This window comes from Sceloporus occidentalis, unplaced genomic scaffold (genome assembly GCF_023333645.1).
Source record: "Sceloporus occidentalis isolate IW3139 unplaced genomic scaffold, rSceOcc1.0.p SCAF_2, whole genome shotgun sequence".
NCBI lineage: Eukaryota > Metazoa > Chordata > Lepidosauria > Squamata > Phrynosomatidae > Sceloporus > Sceloporus occidentalis.
Window position 1 is genome coordinate 92,974,371 of NW_028316982.1, and position 23,474 is coordinate 92,997,844.

The 23,474-nt window shown below is 40.1% G+C and overlaps 1 protein-coding gene across 5 annotated transcripts in view; it reads left to right on the forward strand.

The window, feature by feature from the left end:
• Nucleotides 1-23,007, forward strand: part of LOC149318700 (pantothenate kinase 1) — a 37,557-nt gene extending 14,550 nt beyond the window's left edge. For all 5 annotated transcript variants that reach the window (XM_089510307.1, XM_089510309.1, XM_089510308.1 and 2 more), the window contains 6 exons: nt 2,109-2,461; nt 7,161-7,414; nt 11,534-11,710; nt 13,804-13,927; nt 19,166-19,291; nt 21,464-23,007. In XM_089510307.1, the coding sequence (XP_089366433.1) occupies nt 2,109-2,461; nt 7,161-7,414; nt 11,534-11,710; nt 13,804-13,927; nt 19,166-19,291; nt 21,464-21,526 (1,097 nt within the window). In that variant the 3' untranslated portion in view covers nt 21,527-23,007. The remainder of the gene's footprint in view (nt 1-2,108; nt 2,462-7,160; nt 7,415-11,533; nt 11,711-13,803; nt 13,928-19,165; nt 19,292-21,463) is intronic.
• The last annotated feature ends 467 nt before the right edge of the window (nt 23,008-23,474 follow it).

Here is a 23,474-nt window from a genome sequence, read left to right on the forward strand (position 1 = left end):
TGTCTTTGGTCTTCAGATGGGCTTTACAGGTCTTGTCTGAAACTGCAGCCTCTTGCAACTTTTACAGAAGTGGAGGCAAATCATTTGGTCTCTCTCTGTCCCCATGGCATGAACGGGGGAAATGTGGCCCTGGGGGGGGGGCACTTTGTGTCCCCCGGTCTCAGACACTTCCATTTAATTATTTTCTCATGCAGTTATTTTGACCCCAGGATGCCAAAACATGTTCAGAATTGCCACAAAACATAGCAGTTTTGCCCCCATAACATACAAAACCTTTCTTAGTAACTTAAAACTGGCTGAAAACAAAATGTTTTGGCGTAGCCATTGAAAGGATGAAAAATGCTCCTTCTGTAGTTAACTAGTCCTGCCCCATAAATCACATGGAGGCCACTGGAAAACACTTTCCACTTTCAATTCTGTATGCATTGCCAGAGGCATACTATTAAATAGGCTGGCATATCAAGCATTTTTATGCAAGGGTGCTTGGTATGTGCAGTTCTGGCATAGCAGTACTGTGAGTGGGATGCAAGCTAATGAAAAAAGTGCAGTCCTAATATTGTCTACTCAGAGGTGCACATAGGAGGCCAGTGAAATATTACACTTCATGGAATGTGAGTGTGGAGTTGTGGTTTACAATAGTACCAGTGTGGGGACTGAGTTATTCAAATTGATATTTGTTTTTTTTTATTCATTAGCAATAAAATTAACAAACAGAAAAAATTTAATGTATATAACCATTTTCAAGTTGCTTGCATCAGTTCATATCATTAAAAAAAGAGCTAAGATAAGATTTCTTTCTTGTTGGGGAAAGAGAGATCTGATAAAGTGGCTGGATCTTCATCTACAGCGAGAGGAATATTGGAATCTTGCAGGTCCCTCCAAAGATCCATTTGTTGTGGTGGACGATTCAGATACTGTGAATTCTTGTTTATATATTCAATAGTTATTTCAAATTGACTGTTGGTTTTAACATTGCCTGTAGTTAATAAATGGTAGGGTTTCTATATTTCAGAAGCAATCCATAAATCATGCAAAGCATAAATGATGCAAATGACCATGGGATAGCAGTGTCATCCTGCTTCTTTTGATAAAGAAACAAATCTTGCCCTGTGCCTCCTTCAATTGGGAGCAACTGGTTGGGGGTACTCACGCTCTTTGCGCCTCCTGCAGCGATTGTGTCAGTACCAAAAATAGAAGCATGGGTACTATTTTGGGAACGTTGTTTCCTGAAGCAAGGAGACAAGAAAATAGAATAGTCAGGAAGCTTTGCTGTCTTCTTCCTTTTCTTTTCTTTTCCTTGCAATCCTTGCTCATTTAATTTAGTGGTTGTAATAATTAAATGTAATAATGCACAATGCTTTGTTAAGACGCTGCCTAAAATATTTATACAAGATTTGAGGAGCCTTTGTAATAAGAAACATGTAATTTAATATTTGTTCTGTATTTCTTTGAATGAAAATGGAGATTATTACACACACAATAAATATTTTGCCAGGTATGGTTTTGTAGTCATTGCCATTTAAAAAAATTAAATAGCAAATGGACTACATTCCAAAACAAACACGTGTTTTCATTCTTACATAATGGATACTTACATTAAGCATCAGCATGGTGCTGGGTATCTGCATGTTATTATCTATATTATCATTAGGATGATATTCATCAGGTTAGTAAGGCAGAAACAGAGCCAGTGTGGTGTGTTGGTTTGAGTGTTGTTGAAGTAGGACTCTGAATGTTTCTCCTGTTGAAACCCAAAATGGCACCATCACATAGGTCAGCTTTCCACAACCTATGGATATGCTGACTGGGGATGATGGGAGTCATAGTGCAACCCATTGAATTCCATGTTGAGAGAAAGGTGGGATATAAATCCAGTTAACAAACATCTCGAGTGCACCAGGATGGGGCATTCTGGCTCAGGGTAGTTTATAAGCAAACAGCATTTCAGAGGGTTAGGTTATATTCTGAAAGATGTGCAACACTTTCAAAGGAGTGCCATCAGTAATTGGTCTTCATACTTTATGGGCTTTGTTAAGGTTATGTTTCTCTTTTAGAAATGTGTTTTGTGTCCATGTAATAATCCACTTTTTTTTTTTATTCCCTTCTAGCATTCCCATGGTTTGGCATGGATATTGGTGGGACTCTTGTTAAACTGGTTTACTTTGAACCAAAAGACATTACAGCCGAAGAGGAACAGGAAGAAGTGGAAAATCTAAAAAGCATTAGGAAGTACTTGACTTCCAATACAGCCTATGGTAAAACTGGAATTCGAGATGTCCACCTTGAACTGAAAAACTTGACTATGTGTGGGCGTAAAGGGAACCTTCATTTCATCCGTTTTCCAAGCTGTGCCATGCACAGGTTCATACAAATGGGGAGTGAAAAAAATTTCTCAAGCTTGCACACCACACTTTGTGCCACAGGAGGCGGAGCGTACAAGTTTGAGGAAGATTTTCGAATGGTACGTTGAGCTTATGCACAGCCTTGCTTATTTTCCCTGACAGTCTTGCTGCCAAATCAGATACGGAGAGAATGTTTGTGCCAGTCAAACCTATGACTTTGCCATCTATTTTTGTCACTTCAAACTAGCTAGCATGCTTTTCAAGCTTAAATGATGTTAACTAGGGGGAGTTGCTTAGAGCAGTCGGTCCTTTATACTGGAGGGGGAGGTGTTTCCATTATCAAATGTGTCAGGCTGAAAATGTTTCCGCTTATACATAGCTTGTGAAATACATTGGTATTAAGAGTAAACATGAGCATGCAGAACATTTTGCTGACTGAGCACCTAGTCCTCATATGCACTTGAAATGAAGTCTGTGTATGCATACCAGCTTCAGTAATTTATCCACCACTGTTATTATTTAGTTAAATTATTTCTAAAATGCCTATATAGGTTAGAAATTCTACATCTGGACAGGTGTGTTTTGCAATTCTCTGTGTACTTGGTATTGGTGTTCCTGACTAGAGCTGCTGGGAACTGCAGTTTGCTTGGTAGATGAAGGGAATGCTGTGGATATAGTATATCTTGATTTCAGTAAGGCTTTTGACATGGTTCCCCATGACATTCTTGCAAACAAGCTAGTGAAATGTGGGCTAGACAAAGTAACTGTTACATGGATTTGTAATTGGTTGACTGGCCGAACCCAAAGGGCTCCTTTTCATCCTGGAGAGAAGTGACCAGTGGGGTCCCAGAGGGTTCTGTCCTGGGCCCAGTGCTATTCAACATCTTTATCAATGACTTGGATGAAAGAATTTGCCGATGACACCAAACTAGGAGGAGTAGCTAAATCCCCAGAGGACAGGATCAAAATTCAAAACGACCTGAATAGACTAGAAAGCTGGACCAAAGCTAACAAAATGAACTTCAACAGGGAGAAATGTAAGGTACTGCACTTAGAATGGACAAATAGAATGCACAGATATAGGATGGGTGACACCTGGCTGAATGAGACTACATGTGAAAGGGATCTAGGAGTCCAAGTAGACCACAAATTGAACATAACAGTGCAATGCGGCAGCTAACAAGGCCAATGCAGTTTTAGGCTGCATCAATAGACACAGTGTCTAGATCAAGGGACATAATAGTGCCACTCTATTCTGCTCTGTTCAGGCTGCAGCTTGAATATTGTGTCCAGTTCTGGGCACCACAATTTAAAAAGGATCTGGAGAAACTGGAGCGTGTCCAAAAGTGGGCGACTAAAATGGTGAAGGGTCTGGAAACCATGCCCTATGAGGAACGACTTAGGGAATTGGGGATGTTTAGCCTGGAGAAAAGAAGGTTAAGAGGTGATATGATAGCCCTGATTAAATACTTCAAGGGATGTCACATTGAGGAGGGAGCTAACTTGTTTTCTGCTGCTCCAGAGAACAGGGCCCGGAGCAATGGACGCAAGCTACAGGAAAAGAGATTCCACCTCAACATTAGGAGGAACTTCCTGGCATTAAGAGCTGTTCGACAGTGGAACATACTCCCTTGGAGCGTAGTGGAGTCTCCTTCCTTAGAGGTCTTTAAACAGAGGCTGGATGGCCATCTGTCAGGGATGCTTTGATTGAGATTTCCTGCATGGCAGGGAGTAGGACTGGATGGCCCTTGCAGTCTCTATGATTCTATGATTCTAACTGCAACAGGAGTGTCACATAATTCCTAACTTGGCATATATGAAATAAGATAAAATAAAATTTGAGCCCTACCCATAGACCTGTAACATAAACCAGTGGGAAAAAGGAGGTGAGGGAAAAAGTAGAGCAGAAATCTGTTTGACAAAGTTGGCACAAAACAGTGAGTGAGGTATTGAATGATGTCCCTTTAAGACTAAGCTAATCTTGGCTAGTGCAGACACTCTACAAGCCTATCAATCCTCCTTAGCTGGTGATATGGGAAATAGTTTCCCTCTGTTTTCCTCTGCCATCACAGGGGACTGATCAATCTTTGTTTCTCTTATATCTCCCTTCGTATGGCTGCATCTACATTGCAATATTAATGTAGTTTGACACTGCATTAATTCTGTAGTGTGGCAGGAGCCTTTGTCCCCATATGATTTATATCAGGTGGGGAAAGTGTGGTGTATGGGCCCCACTTTTGCAGCCCCATAATCTCCAATGCTTTTCTCTCATTTTTGTTTTGTTCGTGCAGTGTGGGGCCATTACTCAAGAACCTTGCCCATACTATAGGCATGTGAAAACATGCTCCTGCAATTAACAGTGGTTGTACAAGAAAGTGCAGTGATTCCCTTCAACCATTCCTATTCATGTAGTTAGTAGTCATACTGAGTGGAGCCATGACTGTTTCAACATCATATCACCTCTTCTCCCTCCCCATCCAGACATTAGGGCTGGGTCTGGGGGGAGACAGCCTCCTGCAAACAGATAGGCTCTTTCCCCCATGATTTGAAACCCTGTGTAGGGTCACTAGAAGAGCCTTGGTGCTTTCCATAGGCATCCCAGGCTGTGCCTGACAATAGTGCATTCTGGAGCATCCTCTTGTGCACCGAGCAAGGTGTTAGGGTTGCAGGTGTACAGTGTGAACCCCCTTCTCTCTCCTTCACCTGATCATAATCACATTAAGAAGAAATCGCTGAATAGGGCTTTTGACAGTACGAAGTTCTCTTGTTCACGTTCTTGCAGTAATCTCAAAATAGTTGTTTTGAGGAAAACTGGAAAAACTGGTTGTGTGCAATAAGTAAGAACTGTAAGCTGTTTTTAAAAATCACCTCAAGGAGTAAAAACTGGTTTTGTGGGCTGAATAGGAACAGTAAACTAGTTTTCTAATACACTTCAAGAACTAATGTAGAATTTGTATTCCTCCCTGTTTATTCTGCCTCCCTGGTGATTCATATTTGTAGAACTGTAGATGGACTGACAGAGTGTCTTTCAGGTGTATAGTTCCACAATGTCCTCAATTTTGTTTTATCATATATATATATATATATATATATATATATATGTATGTGTGTGTGTGTGTGTGTGTGTGAGAGAGAGAGAGAGAGAGAGAGAGAGAGAGAGAGAGAGAGAAAATCTCATGTTTTTTGGTGAGGTATCTTCTAAAGCAGAGCTGAGGAATGTGTGGCCATCTGGGTACTGACCTGAACTGCAGCTTCTTGATTGACTATCAGTGATTACCGAACTCTGACCTCCAGGTGTTTTGGACTTCGGCTCCCACAATTCCAGACCATTGGCCAAAATGGCCGAGGCTTCTGGGAATTGAAATCCAAAATACCTGGAGGACCAGAGTTTGTAAATCACTGGACAAGATGGTTATAGCTACTAAGAGTTGCAGTCCAACAGCACCTGGAGAGGTACATGTCCTCTACACCATTAAAAAGAGTAGCAAGAAACCAGAATTTTTCTTTTTGACTTCTGAAACTTTGCTTGAAGTTGGAAAGAGTCATTATACACATGCAATTTTTTTGGTGTCTTCTCAGTGTTGGTGTAAGGATGTTATGAGTCTTCAGGTCTTGTTGGACTGCAGCTTCCATCATTCCTGACCTTTATTTCTTCTAGGACTGATGGGAATAGGAGTCCAGCAATTTCTGTAAGGCCATAGGTTTCCCAGAACTGATTTAATATGACACCAGTTGTTCCCATAGGTGCTCTAATGGCTTATTTAAATTTATTCTAAAATAGAAGACTAGGAATTTTTTAAAGGTTCAGTAAGAATGCAAACTTTCTGACCATTCCCTTTAGCATTCCAAAAATTTACATGTTTTATTGTGTTTATGGTGTTTAACTGCTGGCCTAAGGCAAAAGGTGAGGCAAGGTAGGTAAACTGATACTTCCTCGCTGTACTAGTTTGTATTGTGAGCCTGCCTCTGGGGATTTTATAATAGCAGTATTCTTTGTTTTTCACTTCGTTGTGTCTTCTGCTAAAAGAAGCAGGAGTTGTTCCAATTTCACAACAGTTTGTTTGAAATGATATTTCTTTTAGCCTTTGTTTTTACACAAATCGTGGATGCTATAGGAATGCATTGCATAATCAAACACCCCTGAGCTACGGTTTTTGGTTTTTTTTAATCTACAGGGGGGTGGTTTACGGAGATCCTGGTTGGCCACATGCTGCCAACAGGCCACATAATTCTCACCCATCATCAGCCATAATTTTTCCAGAGAGCGAAACTGTTTTCAAACAGGGATCATCACTCCCATATTCACCTATGGCCAAATTATGTGGCCAATCAGAATCTCCAGTAAACTGCCCCCTATAGGTTAAAAAAGAGTAGTTCAGGGGTGTTTGACCATTTAAAGTTGAATTCCTAAAACTACCTTTAATCAAAACTAAAAGTGACTGGTCACTTCCATTTTTTAAGATGGGCAGGTGTAGGATCAGGGGGCAAAAATGGTGTGGGTGCAGCTCTGAACCCCCAGTGGCTGCTCACCCTGGCCTATGAGCGTAACAATGAAATCTCTTCAAGGAGAGAGAAGACTATGGCCCAGATTTTAAATGCACAACACAGCTTGACCTGGTGATATGCTTGTTTTGAGACAGACAGACAGACAGACAACATTTTGGCTTGAAACTTCCAGTGTAAATAGTTTTTTATTATTCTAGAGATGGCCTGTTGTGCAACGCAAACAGTACAAAGTACTTCTGCAGAACCTTTTCACCTCTCTTGTTAGTTTTTATGCTGCATCAACACATATTCATTTATTAACTTCTCTTCCAGATTGCTGACCTCCAGCTTCATAAACTAGATGAGTTGGACTGCTTGATCCAGGGTCTTCTCTATGTGGATTCTGTTGGTTTCAATGGCCACCCTGAGTGCTATTATTTTGAAAATGCAGCAGATCCTGAACGGTGTCAGAAAAAGCCTTACTGCCTTGATAATCCATTTCCTATGCTGCTAGTTAACATAGGCTCCGGGGTCAGCATCTTAACTGTATATTCCAAGGACAACTATAAGAGAGTTACGGGGACCAGGTGAATATACTTTGTGATGAAAACAATTTCTTCCTGGTGAAATAAGGTATCAACTTGTCTATATCAGAGTCCCTGAATGTTTGTTACAGGGGGCCTCTGGAAGTCAGATAAGGACTATCTAATCACCTCAAGCATATGAGACCAAATAAACAAAAGAATTAATAAAATGTCTGCTGAGTGCAAGAAAAGAGGCCAAGAGAACATGGCTTCAGGTTAGAATTTGAAATGAATTTGAAACTATTGGAACATATTGTATGGAACTTTAGAGTAGAGTCAAAGTGTTTTGGGAATAGCCAAAAAAGACTTAATTCCCCATAAGTGTCATAATTGGGTAGAACATAAATAATTAAAGATAAAAACCTGATGTTTAGGTCTGTCTGCCCTCATTTTCCAACTCAGTGAAGTACTTTTAAGATATTCTTATTAATGTCTAAAGGATTTGTATTTCCTGCTGTCTTATTATAAAGCTAAATGAGTGTTTTTATTAAGCAGGTGAAAACCATAACCTGTGGTTTGTTTTTGTTATGACAGCGAGAAGGAAATCCAGTGGCTAAGAACAATCAAATTGATTTTAAGTGGCTGTTTTTATGGTGTCATAAAAAGGTTTTCAAAAGGTTTACAAGCTCCAGTCAACATGCAAGATAATCTCAGAAAAATTTTTGTGAGCAACATTGAGACCCATCTCACCTGCTTAGATCATGCCATTTAGCACTTTCATTTTTCAGATAAAAAAGGAATGCAGAGTGGTAAAGAGAAGTGCATACAAACACATCCAGTCCTATTTCACACGTAAACTGATTCCTTGGCATTAGAACAAAAATCTGGTTTTTTTGTTTGTTTGTTTGTTTTGCATTTATGAGGAGAATGGAAGCTTTCATATCCTATTTTAAACTAAGGAAGTTGTTCTTAAACCATGGTTCATGTTCCTGATATTTTTTTTAACTAATTTAAGACAAAGGTGGGAATTGTACAGTCTGGAAGGAGATGGCCCGTGCAGCCCTTTCCCGTGCGCTTCTTTTAATAATGATAATAATAATAACCAGCCAGAAAATAAATTTATGCTGAATAGAATCCAGGACTCCCTTTCTGATCTTTAAACACTTTTGCCCCACATAGAAACAGAAAAAAGAATCTTTACTTCTTCCTGTTTTGTAAAATATCACTTCTGGACACTGTAGAACACACTGGTGCTGCCTATCAAGGACCACAAAGATCTAAAAATGGTCTTCCATCCCTTAAGCATGCCCACCCCTGTTTTAAACAGTCCAGGAAAAAACAATAATCTGTGAGTTTAAAACAAGAATGCTTTCATCTCCGCTGTGATACAGCATCATGCTGTGCTCGAAACAGGCCTTGGTGTGTTTTTCCCTTTTTACCATCAAACAATTTTAGAATTAAGAAATAGGTTTTCTTTCCAGAATATATAATGGTGTGTCCATTTAGACCTGATCTTGCTGTTCTTAAAAGCTAGGCATTGTGTCTGCCTTCTCTCATAAAATGTTGAGACAGGTATAGGGTTGCCATAAGGCAGGACCTCCAAACCGGGACAAATGTAGGGCCACATTTTCAAATGTAGGACACGTTTTTTAAAAAATGGAGGACACATGAAAAAATGATAATTTTTTTAAAATGTTAATATAAATGCATGTTTCTTAGGCATGCTCAAAATGGAGGACATTTTGGCATTATTCCTAGACAGAAGGCTGAAATGTACTTCTCGTTCTGGCCAAACACCCCACCCCCCCCAATTCTACAAGAACATTTCCCACTCCCAATCAGGCATAGCATTTGCAAGATCACAGGCAGTCCCTTGTGCCACTGAAAACTACATTTCTCACTCGCAAGCCTTCTTAGCAATTCCCCCCTTCCTCCTTTTCCTTGCCCCCTCCAACCCCCCCCAAACCCCTCACCCCCTCTTTTTCCCAGGTATGTCTCAACTTAGGAGGGATTTATGGGACAGATCCAAAGCCTTTTTTCTTTTCTAATGGGGGCAAAGCCTTGAGAAGCCCTGGACCCCTGAGAAGAAGAGGAGGGGGGCTTAGAGAGAGGAAGAAAGAGAAAAAGAAGATGAGGAGGGGGAAGAAAGGAAGAAAAAGGAGAGGAGGAAGAGGAGGGGAAGAGGAGGAGGAGGAAAAAAAAACGGAATAACAAGAAGAAGAGAAGGAGGGGAAAGAGAAAGAAGGGAAGCAGCTTGCCTGAATGCAAATTCCTCCCTGCTTGGATGTTGCCCAAATAAGGAAGCAGAGGGCTGGCCAAGTGGCCAATAGAGGCAGGGCAGTGCAGCAGTCCCCGCCCCTGCTGGTTTCAGTCGTCCTGCTGCTGCTGCTCCAGACAAGCTGCATAGGCAGCACGCTATAGAAGGCAGGCAGCAGCCCTGGGAGCTTAGAGTTGGGCAGCCACCCAGGAATGGGGGCGGGGGCGGGGCGGGACCGGGCACGCCCCCCAGGGGGCGGGAAAGTCCCACCCACCACCGTGAAATGGCAACCCTAGACAGGTATCTAAATTCGGTGTAGTAGTGAGACTTGATAGTGGGGGTGCATAAACTGTCACCACATTTGCAGTATGCTTGGCATTCATTATTGCTTCCCCCCACACTGCTAATAGCAGGAGGAAAATGCAAGTTCAGTGGAGACTACTGGAAGAGAGAGAGCACACTAATGGATTTTTATCATTTGTGCCCATCCATGAGCTGAGATGGAGGGGAAGAGTGTGTATGCATATGTGTGTGTGACCCACCTCCACCTGCACACCCTAGCTGGCATGGTGTGTGTCCTTTAGGCCAGAGGAATCTGTACACCCCCGGCTTTAAATCAATGGTCCCCAAACCATTTTGGGCTACCACCCCCTTTCCTCTTGGGCAACAATCCCAGTGTCCCCCAAACACGTATCTCACAAAGCTTAAGCAGGATCCCAGATTTGAAAGCTCCTTTTTGCCACTGCTTTTCCCTTACCGCCACATGCTCTAACTTCATACTCCAGGCAGCCAGGCCCAAATTGGCACTTCCCCATGCCACAGAAGCAATGCCCTGTGCCCAAACTTCACAAAATTAACCCAAATGCCATTGCTGCCACTAGTGAAAGATGTAGCTAAGGGAGTGAGTGTATGCAGGCAGACAAAGAGTAAGAGACTCCATCACATGAAGCAATCAGTGAGACTGCTTGTAGGTTTTAAGGGACCCTGAAAAGAATTTTCATGCAACTCTCACCATCACCATAGTCCTAAAGGCTGCTGGTTCCCCATATCTTTTTTTTTTTTGTGCAGCAATACTTTGATAGAAGGCACTGCCCCCTTGCTGCCCCTCACTGATCCCAGAGGGGGCATACCACCAATTTTGGGAATCATTATTCTAGATATTACAGCTCATGGTGATACTTGGTAGACAATTCTGTAGTGTACTCCCTACTCGAGTACACCGTTCCACTTTAACCAATGTTCAGTTACAAAGCTGACTACTAACCTGAGATGTTTCCCTTTGAGAAAAATAAAAATGCTGAATTTTGTTTTATTTGTTAAGAGTTGTCCAACAGGAATAAATTAGTGAATTTGTTCAAAGGATTGAGACTGCAGGACTTGAATATGGGTAAATGAGTCGTAACATGAGTCGTAACAGACTTTACTGTCAGCACTGTTCAGATAGTGGATAAGGTAGTTGATGCTGTTCTCTTCCTCCTCCTGCCACTTTTCCCTAGAGCCGTAACTCAAGGTGGCTTACTGAATTTAAGACAGATACATGTATCTACCTGCATGTAAGATAACAAAGTAGTAACATGAATCTGTATGTTGGCCTGATCAATATTACCATTGTTCTTTATAGAGAGAGAAACATGGGGCAAATTGGGGCCATGCATATGTAATAGTTCTTGTCGGCACTTCACAATGAAAGCCAGTGTGGTGATTCTTACGTTTCACAATCATTGCTTTGGTCACAGAAATACAACCAATTTTCAGAACTGAGCATTTCTGTCTCTCCCATCCCACACTTCTCCCTTATCAGTTCATAGTGAAGTTGAAATCTAAAGTACTCTTGGAGGAAGGTACTTGAGGTTTGCTTAGAGGAGAAGTGTTTAGGAACCCAAGCAATTATAAGGTGGCTGAATTTATTATTCTTTTTCTCTTAGTCTTGGAGGTGGTACATTCCTAGGCCTGTGTTGCTTGCTGACTGGTTGTGAGACCTTTGAAGAAGCTTTAGAAATGGCAGCTAAAGGAGACAGCACCAATGTTGATAAGCTGGTGAAGGATATTTATGGTGGAGACTATGAACGGTTTGGGCTTCAAGGATCAGCTGTAGCATCAAGGTATGTATTAACAGATCATATAAAGGATTCAGTGGAGATGTGCCTTCTTGTCCTTTATGTATGAAAGACTGTTTTGGAATGAATCTAACTGCCTCTGTCTTTCACTGTTAGCAAAAACAAAGAGTGTGTAACAATGCATGCTTCTTAAGTATATTCTGACATGATCTGTTTGTCAGATATTTGAAGCAAACTGTAGAAATAGTCCTGTCACATACAATTGAGACAAGTAACAAGGGAAAGGCTGCAATGTAAAATTAAAAAAAATTAACATGTCCTGGGAACAGCAACACTGTGCCACAGATGATCAGTTCCTCTGTGGTGACATGATGACTGTCATCAAACTGCAATTAGGTTTGTGTGCCACAGCCTGCCTGGACTTTGGAGCATGGTAGTTTTTATGCATAACACTTAACTGTGCTTGGCATTAAACATGTTTTGTTGTCTTAAAGCAGGATTGTATGGTTGGTTCAAAGTGCATTTTTTGGCTTATTCCATCCATGCCTGGGCTGCATCACCACCATTTTTTGGTAACTGGAAATGATGTTCTGGGAACCAGAAATCACTTCTGGGCAATTTTCAGAGTGAGTTCTGCTCTGTAGGAGAGAAGCACTGTAAATCAGTTTGTTCAGATGTATGGGGAAACCTTGCAAAGCGACATGTAGCCTGTGTGCTGCATGGTTCCCATCTTGCTTTAAAACTTGGTGAGACCCTAAAAATGCAGCAAAGCTATAGCCTAGCTTCTTGGGCCAAACTGTACCCAAGGAAATGTGGAAATTATTTTAGTGTTAACCTTCAATGAACATAGACCATCATTTTGCGTACCTAGTTCAGTCTACTTTTTTTAACCTGATTTCAGCTGATCCATAATCATATATTTAGTTATGAAGGCTTCAGATGTTGCATACAAAAACCCAAGCCCAAATAGCTTCCCCCAACCCCATTTGTCAGGGTAAATTATTTCAAGAGGGTCTGCAGTTATATAAAGTAAAATCATTTTTTTTAAATTGGGCTGCTTCTCCATCCCCAAAATTCCGTACTAAGCTGCTTTCACCTCACACAAAGAGATTCAAAATCCCATTTAAGAGAAAAGGCCTTGATAACTAAGGCGCGTTACAGACGGCCCAGAAGGGGCAGTCTCGCGCCGCTGCTGGTTGCTGCGTCCGGGAACCGCAGCATCCAAACCGCGCGGTACCCGGATGCAGCAAAGAAGGAGCGCAAAAATTGCGCTCCTTCCTCGGCCCCGGAAGAGACGCTGTGAGGCGCTAGTCGCGCACTCGCGGCGTCACTTCCGCCACGTGACGTGCGGACCAGAGCATCTGCTACGTCAAAATGGCGGCCATATGGAATGGCCACCACCATTTTGATGTAGTCATTACGCGCGAGGGGCAAGGTGCGTCAGGAAGCGCCGCCCCTTGCGCGTAATGACGGCGCCTCATGGGCCCGTCTGTAACGTGCCTAAGACAGACTTGATGAGCTAGGAGTGAGGAGAGGATTAAGCATCCCATGTGATTTTGTGCTTGAACTCATCCTCCCCAAAAGCAACTGAAAATAAAAGGCTATTGACCCTAATATGTAACACATGGTTTGGGTAAATTAACTGTTGTAAAGTGGGAAGGTCCTAATGCTTGAGACCAGTTAATTTCAAAGTCATTCAGTTAGTTAACTGAAATGAGATCTCTTTGCTTTTAGGATATGTCACTGTTAACTTCAATCTCAACTTGCAAAACAGTCCCTTTCCCACCAGTGTGTGTTTATAGTGTCTAACTGTCCACTTGATATCAAAATAGTATCACTTAAAGCATCTCATGAACTTTATTGTATATGCTTGCTCACTGGTAAATATCTACATTGTAACAAAAGAAAAAAGATTTTCAATTTAAATACAGTAGTTTTATAAGAAAGTCACATTAGCTTACCACAGATAGCAGTTTTGATTGATAAATTGTTCAGTGTTAATGTCCATGTTTTGTATCCTGAACCAAGGACTTAAATATATAAATATTTATCCCAGACACACTACTTAAAAACTTATTTTTAAATAGGCTTTTCTGAAAAATATAAGAAAGATCATATCCTCTAATATTATCACACAGCTTTGGCAACATGATGAGTAAAGAAAAAAGAGAATCCATCAGCAAGGAAGACCTAGCAAGAGCTACGCTGGTTACCATCACCAATAATATTGGCTCCATTGCTCGGATGTGTGCTCTCAATGAGGTAAGAGTGTCTTTATTAGCAAGTTTTCAAATCTGTACTTGTGCTACTCAAAAGCACATGGATACCTTATCTTATATGACAGATGTAAATACTGAAAATGTTATAGTTTGCTGTGATATGTAATTCTGGCCTGTGGTTCCGCAGATTTTTCCCCACTTTTAGATGCACAGAAGGGTTACAGTTAATGTGTCAATATTGTTTTGTGGAGGATTTCATGCATGTGTAGCAGGAGTGGGAATCATGCAGCCCTCCAGATATTGTTGGACTGCAACTCCTATCAGCCCTAGCCATAACCCGTGGCAATGAATGCTAGGAGTTGGTCTTATATCTGGAGGGCTACAGGATTTCTCCCAGAGTTTCAAAGATTACTTATTCCTGACCACCACAAATGAAACTCTGTGTCCGTTCAAGACTAACCTGACAGATTTTTACTCTAAGGCCACCAGTAATTATAGTACAGTGCACCCGTGTCATACGCGGGTGCCTCTTATATGGCTTTCAGCTTATTCTGAAAGCCGTGCGACGGAAGCATCATTGGCGTGCGCGTGGCATACACAAGCCCCATTATTTTCAATGGGGCTCAAGCATACGCACTATTTGCCTTATGGGGGGGCGCGGAATGGATCTCCCGCATAAGGCAAGGGCGCACTGTAGAAGTCTCTGAACTATGTTCATGTTATGGGTGGGCAGTTGTGAAGCCATTAGTGAATATTACTTTTGTATGTTGTTTTATATTTTGGTTTCAATTTCTCCCCAACATGTGGAGTTGAATTGCTTATCATGCAATCCAGCATTTTGAAATTTTTGTTTTAGTGGTTCTGTTACACAAGAAAGGGACTTTTCCCCTGTACTTGAGCCTGCAATCTACAGAAAAATCTTCATAGCCTTTTCAGTGACAAACCATAAGGACTTCTAAATGGCTAGCAGAAACTGATTTGATTATGCTATCATGTCATCCAGAAGGAGTTTGTTGTTAACTCTGCACCTATAAATTGGTGCTAGTCTAGTGTAGCTGCTGGAGTGTTAGACTTGGAGTTGGGAATACCAGGTCCAGATCATTATTCAACCATGAAGCTCAGTGGTGCAACCAGCCTTAAAATATATGATGATGGCGAGGCTAATATATCTTGAAGCCAGAATAAACCATTACAGGAAACATGTGGCTGCCACCAAAAGCAGCAATCCTTGTCTTTATCTCCAGTAGTAACATCTAATAATACTTAAGTGTGATCACAGTATAGATTTCTGTACATCATCTCCACTTTGTTGGATATGTCACTTGTGGATTATAGCACACTTGTGGAGGTCAAATGTAACAGGGAATAGCTCGTAACATTTTTTGAAAAGATATATGATTAGACATAACCAGGAGAGATGCAAGGACAAGAAAGCACGTCTGCCATAACATGAGGGAATTTGTTAGTGGAAAGTCAGATTGAAAACAAGTTATCCATAAAACAAATCAAGACATTAACATAAATTTTAAATGATTTCATTTGTTGGTGGCAACTGAGTATTTCCCTTTATATTCCTAAATGGTACAAAGTAAATGTTTTCTTAGGGTATCATTGAAGACCACTTCCCGCTCTTCTCTTTGCTTTCAGCTTCTTTACAGTGTTGCCTTGTGGCATGGAGTTCAAGCAGCATTGTACAGGGCTATCAAAGCACAGAGAGTTAACTTCAGTCAGCAACACAAGTTGCATTTAACAGGAAGAGACAACTACTTCTTTTGGTGTATTTAATTTTGAAAGAAGAGTACTACTTATTTTGGCTCATGAAAGATATATCTATATATAGATATATAGATACATGGGATTTTATGACACCTTACCACACACAAATTAACTGTTTGCATAATTATCTGTGACTGTAAAAATGAACTGCAGTGTTGTGTGCTTGCATATATATCCCTGTGATCTTCTGGACTTATCCATGTTTTGCAAAGACTGCAGCTCATTTCATGTGGTCTTCAAAATCATAGTTTTGAACAGCAAGCTCCCATATGGCTTGATTTTCCATTTGAAGTGTTTTCTGAAATGCTTAAATTTATCAATTGCCCTCTGAATCAGAATTAAATATTCATTTCAAATTGTGGCTTCCAAATCTGATTTGGACAGCAAATGCTAATTATACTTTGTTGACTTTGAGGTCATAGCAAACAATGGCTTGTGCTTAAAGTCAAACATGAGTATAGAGGAGAGAGAACACAAGCCTAGAACTTCTTTTTCCAGTCCTAAACTGAATCTGTGAGTCTCACCCAAACCTATATTGTAGTCCAGTGATTGTGAACCTTTGAGGGACCAAGTGCCTTTGAGGGAACAGGCCTTCTGGCACCAGGTGTTATCTAGTGCTTGGGGCACACGGGACTTCTGGGGGGGACCTCTGCCCTCCGGGGTGGGACTTAAGGGGAGGAATTTCATTCCCGCACCCTCTGAAGGCCCAGGGGGCGAGGGGGGGAAGAAGAGGAATAGGTGCATGCTTGTTCTTCCCCTTCCCCTCCCATTGTGTGCCACAAAAAATGGCTTCATGTATCATCTCTGGTACACATGCCATAGGTTTGCCACAACAGTTGTAGTCCATACTATGATGGTTATGAAGACCATTTTATTAGTACTAGAGCCTCAATTCTCTTGTTCATCTTGCCTGAGCTTTGGGCAAGGGAAACGGAGAGAGGATACTTTGTGATTCCATTGTGCACATGACAAAAGCCAGACTTACCTTTTTTTCCCCAGCTTCCTTTTTTCTCTTAAGTTATGTTACTTTTGAGCCATGTCTTTTTAGTAGGAAGATCATTAACCACATACATACCTCTCTAGAGGGACACAAATGGGTCATATGCACCAGTGCAATGCATCATTTGGAGCCTTCTAGAGCTGAGAAATAAGCTGGGAGTAACCTCACCCCTTCTCAGTGAAAACAGAAATCTTTGGAATGAAAGCTTTATTTCCAGCAGTAAAGCAATATATTTTAACATGACTTTAAACCATTTTAAAATGTTTCTGGGAGCTAGGATGGCAAAATAATTAAGGGCATGAAATTTGACCCTGGAAGTTTCTGGTTCAATTTTCAGCTTTGCCCTGTTTTTGCTGAGTGGCCTTAGGAAAGTAATTATTGCTCAGCTTCAGATACTTATCTAAATTATGTGCATGATGTAAGTCTACTTTTTGAGATTCCTCTTAAGATAAAAATATTGTGATTGTGGTGAAAAGAGGACGTGCCATATGGATGCTAAACATGACAAGTATTTCCTAATTTTACTGGAGTATGATTGGATTCTAGAGGAAGCATAAGTTTGTAAGAGACATGATTAACAATGTTTTTCTCACATTAGCACCTTGAAGATTTTCAAGTAAAAATAACTGGCAGTGATTACCAAACAAAAAGTATATGGTGTTTGTTTAGTCACTAATCGCAAGAGTGTTAATTAGACTGTTTGCTTTGAGATTGAAACTGCACAATTGGAATCAAGCTTTCAGTGCCATAAATAGTGCGATCTTGAACATTTTTCATCATGTTCTTTTGCTGAACAGTAATTGGTGCCATACAGCATTTCAGAATAAGCCTGTCATACAGCCAGCAAAGAAAAAAGTCTCTTCTTTTCCGTGTGTGTGAAATAAATATGTTTAGCTCAAAAATAATTCTGAAATTTCATCTTTGACACAAATTTAGGTGGCAGGAGGACAGGTTCTTGTCATAAACACTTTCATTCTCAGTATATAGCATGCATTTCTTGAATCTTTTAAATTAAGGCATGGAATCTGAAACGCAAAGGCTAAATTCAGTCTTCCTGGGGTTTCCAGTCCAACTCTCTGCGTTTCCACAGATGGCTGTGGCCCCTCGCCCATGGCACCATCATTTGGTGTTTTCCTAGCTTTTTGTATGATTTCTTTCCCAAAGGTTGAAATGCCTCTCCAAAGGCTTATAACTACTAAGATAAAATATGCTGGTATTTTTGGGGCCATACTTTTGCTTTTGGCCTTGCTTGCCCCTGGAATGTAGCCTCCAAGAATTTATCTGAAAGGTCCTGGGCTGAAAGAGGTTTTCCTCCTCTTGATCTGCACTGTGATATTTGTGGAAGACCCAGTGCACCCAAAAAGTGTCCTTATGTCTGTGAGATTTGCCACTTACTTCACTAGCCACTCCTCTTGTTCATCTCCATTATCACCTCCAAAAGTAATCTTGCCACTGATCATCTGTAATTCATGGGCATGTTGTAACAACTTTGCTTGTTTCAACACAATCATTCTTCTTACAGATAGTTTTCACCTCACTTGAACCAGAACATCCTTTGGCAAAGGGTTACCCTGGCTTATGGTGGAACATGTGCCTTCACACGGGACTTGCCACACTGCTTCAACACTGCAGATGCCCCAGGGATAGAGTTGTGTTCGTGCAGAGAAATATGAATTATTCATTGCATTTTGATTCAGTGTCTTGGTGCTCATGTACCTAAAGACAAATGTTCCAATGAAAATTGCCCTAGAATGTGCTAACTATTCTGTTCAATTTTTTTTGACACAGATGCATTCAGCTGTTTAAATAGATAAACAGCTTTGTTAGTCCTACTTCCTTCCATATAAGTATGCACATGGTTGGCATTTTGGATGCTGTTCCCTGCCCATAGTTTATTGATTTGTCACCAATTTCAATCATAATTGGGACAGGCAAACTTGTAAAAAAAACACTAAAGAGCTAGACATATAAGCAGAATTTGTGTTACCATTGTATATGTTTTGCTTTCAAAAATAAATAGCATTAAATGGAAGGGGGAAACAGAGTGACTGTCCAGTCTGTACAAAACAGCCACAATAAAAGTAGAAATATTGCAGTGTTGCCTAAAAAACGATACTCTATCTAAGTCAGATAATGTTGTTTTTGTTTCTGTTTTGATATCCCACTTTTAAAGACAATGAATGAGCTTCTGTAACTGTTAATACTGGTCCAATTTACACTGCAGAAATAATCCAGTTTGAGACCACTTTAACTACCCTGGCTCAGTGCTAGGGAATCCTGGGAATTGTAGTTTGTTATGGCATCAGATCTTTTTTGACAGAGAAGACTAAATATCTCACAAAAAGACAATTCCCAAAATTCCCTAGCATTGAGCCAGGGCAGTTAAAGCAGTGTCAAACTGGATTACTTCCATAGTGTGTTTTGGCCCACTATTGTAAAACTTTGTATGTTTTAACCTGAAAAGGACACTCTTTCAAATATAATTATTTCACTTAAATTTTTCAGAACATTGATAGAGTGGTGTTCGTTGGAAACTTTTTGAGAATCAACATGGTTGCCATGAAGGTACTAGCCTATGCCATGGACTATTGGTCAAAGGGACAACTCAAAGCTCTCTTCTTGGAGCATGAGGTAAATAATTGTTGAAAAACAGAAGATGATACAAACTTTGTTCAACTATTTGTGAATTCTTGCAAGATCTAAGTAGCCACTGATCTTCTCCAATATTTAACAACATGAATGGAAGGAAAGATCAGTATCCATACAAATATAGATGTGATGTGTTGCAATAATAGAAATGCAGCCACCTGAACAGAACAATTAAGAACGAATACTGGGTTGTACTCAATTGCTGACAGACAGAAATTTCTTTGATTCAACAGAAGCCTCTGTCAGGAATGGGAAAGAAAATGATTTTCCACAGTTCTCTCTCCCCCCCCCACACACACACACACACTTCTAAAGCCATGCACACCACATCCTAGCCTATTTTGAAGGGTCTTTTCACATTCCGGAGCAGATTAGGTGGCTATGAAGTACTTCGAGTTGGAAGGGAGTCACTGAAACCTCTCCTCTCACTCTGCTTATGGAAGTTGCTGCTGGATCAAAGAGCCTGCCATCCATGGTTAGTTGCTAATTAGATTCAGCCCATGATTAATAAAGAATAATCAACACAGATCTCACACAACTATAAAAAAGACAAAGGAAAATCCTAGAGTTTTTTCATATGGTATTTAAGAAATCAATAGCAATAGCATTTACATTTCTATACTGCTTCACAATGGACTAAGTAGTCTCTAAGCAGTTTACAACATGTAAGCTAATTACCCCCAACAAGCTGGGTACTCTAGCAACATGCAGAAGGATGCAAGGCTGAGTCAAGCCTGAAGCCCTGGGATTGAACTCACAACCTTGTGGCTGCAATACTACTGCAGCACTGGCATTTAACCACTGTGGCATTGGGGGTCCAGAAATAAACTATGGAGTAGGGTGGGGAATCTTCCATTTTTGGCTGGAAGAAGACATAAATAGCTTTGAACAAAAGCAAACACTAATTAGCAGACTATTCAGAATACTATACAGTGTGTGTGTGTGTGTGTGTGAGAGAGAGAGAGAGAGAGAGAGAGGGAGAGGGAGAGGGAGAGGGAGAGGAAATTTTTGGTTGCAGTAGCTTGTAGACTAGGGATGGGAAAAGTGTGGCCATGATCAGCCACATGCAGCACCCAGGAATCAAAAGGTTTTTTTCTCAATCAAAAATGACACACACACCCCAATTGTGTCTAAGGTGTGTGGGACAGCATTTTCACACATTTTGAAGGGTTCTTTGCCATTTTAGGGGTACAGTCCTCCAAGGGCTCCTGTGGGGCTAATGCAGTCACCCTAACCTCCCCCAGTTGCCTGCCACTATTGTAAGCAAACAAACACAACTTGCATAATTGAACAGTTTTTCTGGACCACATATCTTTTTGGTCATTTGAAGCGTTTTGGAGACCGTTGCTTTATTATGGGCAGAAAGTGCAAATAGTTCACTACATGGTTATAGCCACCTGGCGATATTATTTAAAGTAGTTTCTAGTGATCTTCATAAAGTATGTACTGGCCCTTTAAACAATTTAGAGCGGAATGTTAAACCTGTCACTGTGAAAATGGTCATTTCCACCCATGTTCATGTCATATTGAGTAGCTAGATCTCTTTCTGGGTATGACAGTAAATTTATTCAGAAACTGTAAGATATATTGAGTTTGTTCTTCAATATGGAGTGGTTTCTGTCCAAGGAAAATAAATTCACATATGCTATGTCTTACAAAGTATTTTCAGAGGGTTCAAATATTTCCTCAGTTCAAGTCCATTCACAGAAAATATATATGACAACCAAATATACGAATATGACCACAAATGTGTTCTGGCTTTTGAAACAAGCCTCATGCTTAAAGCATTTGTGGGATTTATGAAGTGTTTACTCATTTACAAGCCATCCGGTTTTAGAACATTACAGAACAATCAATTGTACTGTATTTTCAGTGTTCTCTTCCTAGCATTTTGCAGGAGCTGCATTGTTAACTATCCAGTAAAATAGAAATTGGGTATTGCAGATTCTTTCTGTCTCTTAATCGCTGTTTTACCATATCTCTGTGAGATGTTTTTAGATATTTGACTATCAAAACAGTCTTTTATTTTATGTGACATTTGTGTAACATTGTGACAATGGATGGCCCAATAATGGTATTGCTATTTTGTGGATTTGGGATTTTATTGTACTGTACTAACACACTTCCCTCATTTCCACCCTAAACACTTTGAAGGGTTATTTTGGTGCTGTTGGGGCCCTTCTAGAACTGCTGAAAATGACAGATGATCAATTATGAAGTGCCCAAGAACTGTGGAAGCTGCTGAAAGATTGACAGCTGCTAGGAGGATGGGAAAGAAGCCATGATGGACATTTTACTTGTTGGATTTGTAAATAATAATTTAAATACCTTTTTTCCGGATCTTTTAACTTTTGGGTTGGACATTAACTTCAGAATTTTTACCAGGAATCTAAAAAGAGGCATTTTTATCTGTATACATTTTTTAAGAAAAAAATGTGCAATGTGGCCAAACGTGGCAGATTTTTATGGATTGTGTCTAAAACATGGATACTGTAGAGAAAGGACCTAAGATTTGACACACTGGTGGTATTATTATTGTTGTTGTTATTATTAATATTATTATTATTATTACTATTATTTCTTCTGGGGTTTACTGATCTAGTGTGACAATTATTCATTTAGTAATTGCTCTAGGAGATTTTTTTTAAATCTTTCATGACGTTTCATGATCGCTGTTGGTTTCAAGTGAAACTGCAAAACTGGCATTTAATGTGAACACTAAAGTAATGAATCTTGTTGCCTTCATTTTTCATTGGACTGTTTTCCCATCTTCCCCAAAGTGACTACCTTCGTTTGACTGCCTATGGTGGCAATAATGAAAAGTGCTGTCAGATGTGCCATCAGATCTACTGAAAATAAGGAGAATACCTCAAGCTCTCCCAATATACCAAGCTTCTTTTGGAAACTGACATGCTTGCAGTTCTGGAAACCCATTCCTTATAGCTCTGGAAAACTTGATTTGTAGCACTCTGAGCTGAGTACGTTTGCTTATTGGCAGGGAAAAAGGCCTACTTTGCAGAAACAGCAGATGAGGGGTTAAACCTGTTCTTACATAGTTAAATTTGCCTTTATAAAGGTGAAAAATATGCCCTCTGCACGTGCCATCTTGCTATCTGCAGGGATTCCCCCTCCCATATGGAGTAGCTTTTAGTTATGGGAGGCCCCACCAGCAATCTGAAATGGTACGATCCAGAAATAGGTTCATCACCTCATCCAATGTTTGTGAGAATTAAGCCTAAAAATAAGATTTTATTATGAGAAATACTTCAAATGGAAGTAATACAAGACAATACTATGCCATGTGTTTGTTGTCTTTTCAAATGTCAAACATGTCAGTATACTAATTCTTAAAAATACTGGTATTAACCAGAAAAAGTGATTAATAGTATAAAAAGTTTATGTTTCTAAAAGTAGCATATATAAATATATGCCAAAAATAAAGTGATCAATTAGGAAATGATGGATTTTACAGAGAACAGACTTATTCTCTACACTGTTGACAGATGTAAGAACTGTTCTGCTCTCAGATGTTGTACACAGTCCACTGGAGGACAGTGTATGTTTAAAGAAGCAAAAGTCTAATAAATTGAATGTCTTTGTTTGGACTACTCTGTATGATTTCTTTACCCTGAAACTTTAAATAAATCAATGCAAACTGTTCAGTCACCTGGCTAAAATAAAAGTCTGTTACTGTTGTGATGGTTTCTTGAGCTATATGTAGTCTTCATTCTCTCATTTGCTACAAGCAATATAATGTCTTGTTTTCTTTTCAGTTAACATTTTACCAAGGTGCATTTTAAAAAAAATGTTGCAAAATTACGACTTCCTATGGAAAAACATCCATTGATCATATAACTCACATGTGGACAGTCCAGATCTTCATCTCCCCCACCCTTGAATCTTTGCCGTTGTTTATAAAGACTGGAGAACAGGTTAACATTTATGAACAGAATCCTATAAATTACTGTAAGTATACACAGTTAGATAGGATTCAACAACAAAACAGTGACATATTTAGAGAAAATGATGAGAGCATTTCTGACTGGATATAACTTGCAGTTGCAGTGCTCTGGGAGACATCAGTTAATAGTTGTTGGACTTAATCCTATTTCCTACTGGCACCCTCTTTTTCTTGTGTGTTGTGTCTAGATTGTAAGCCCCACAG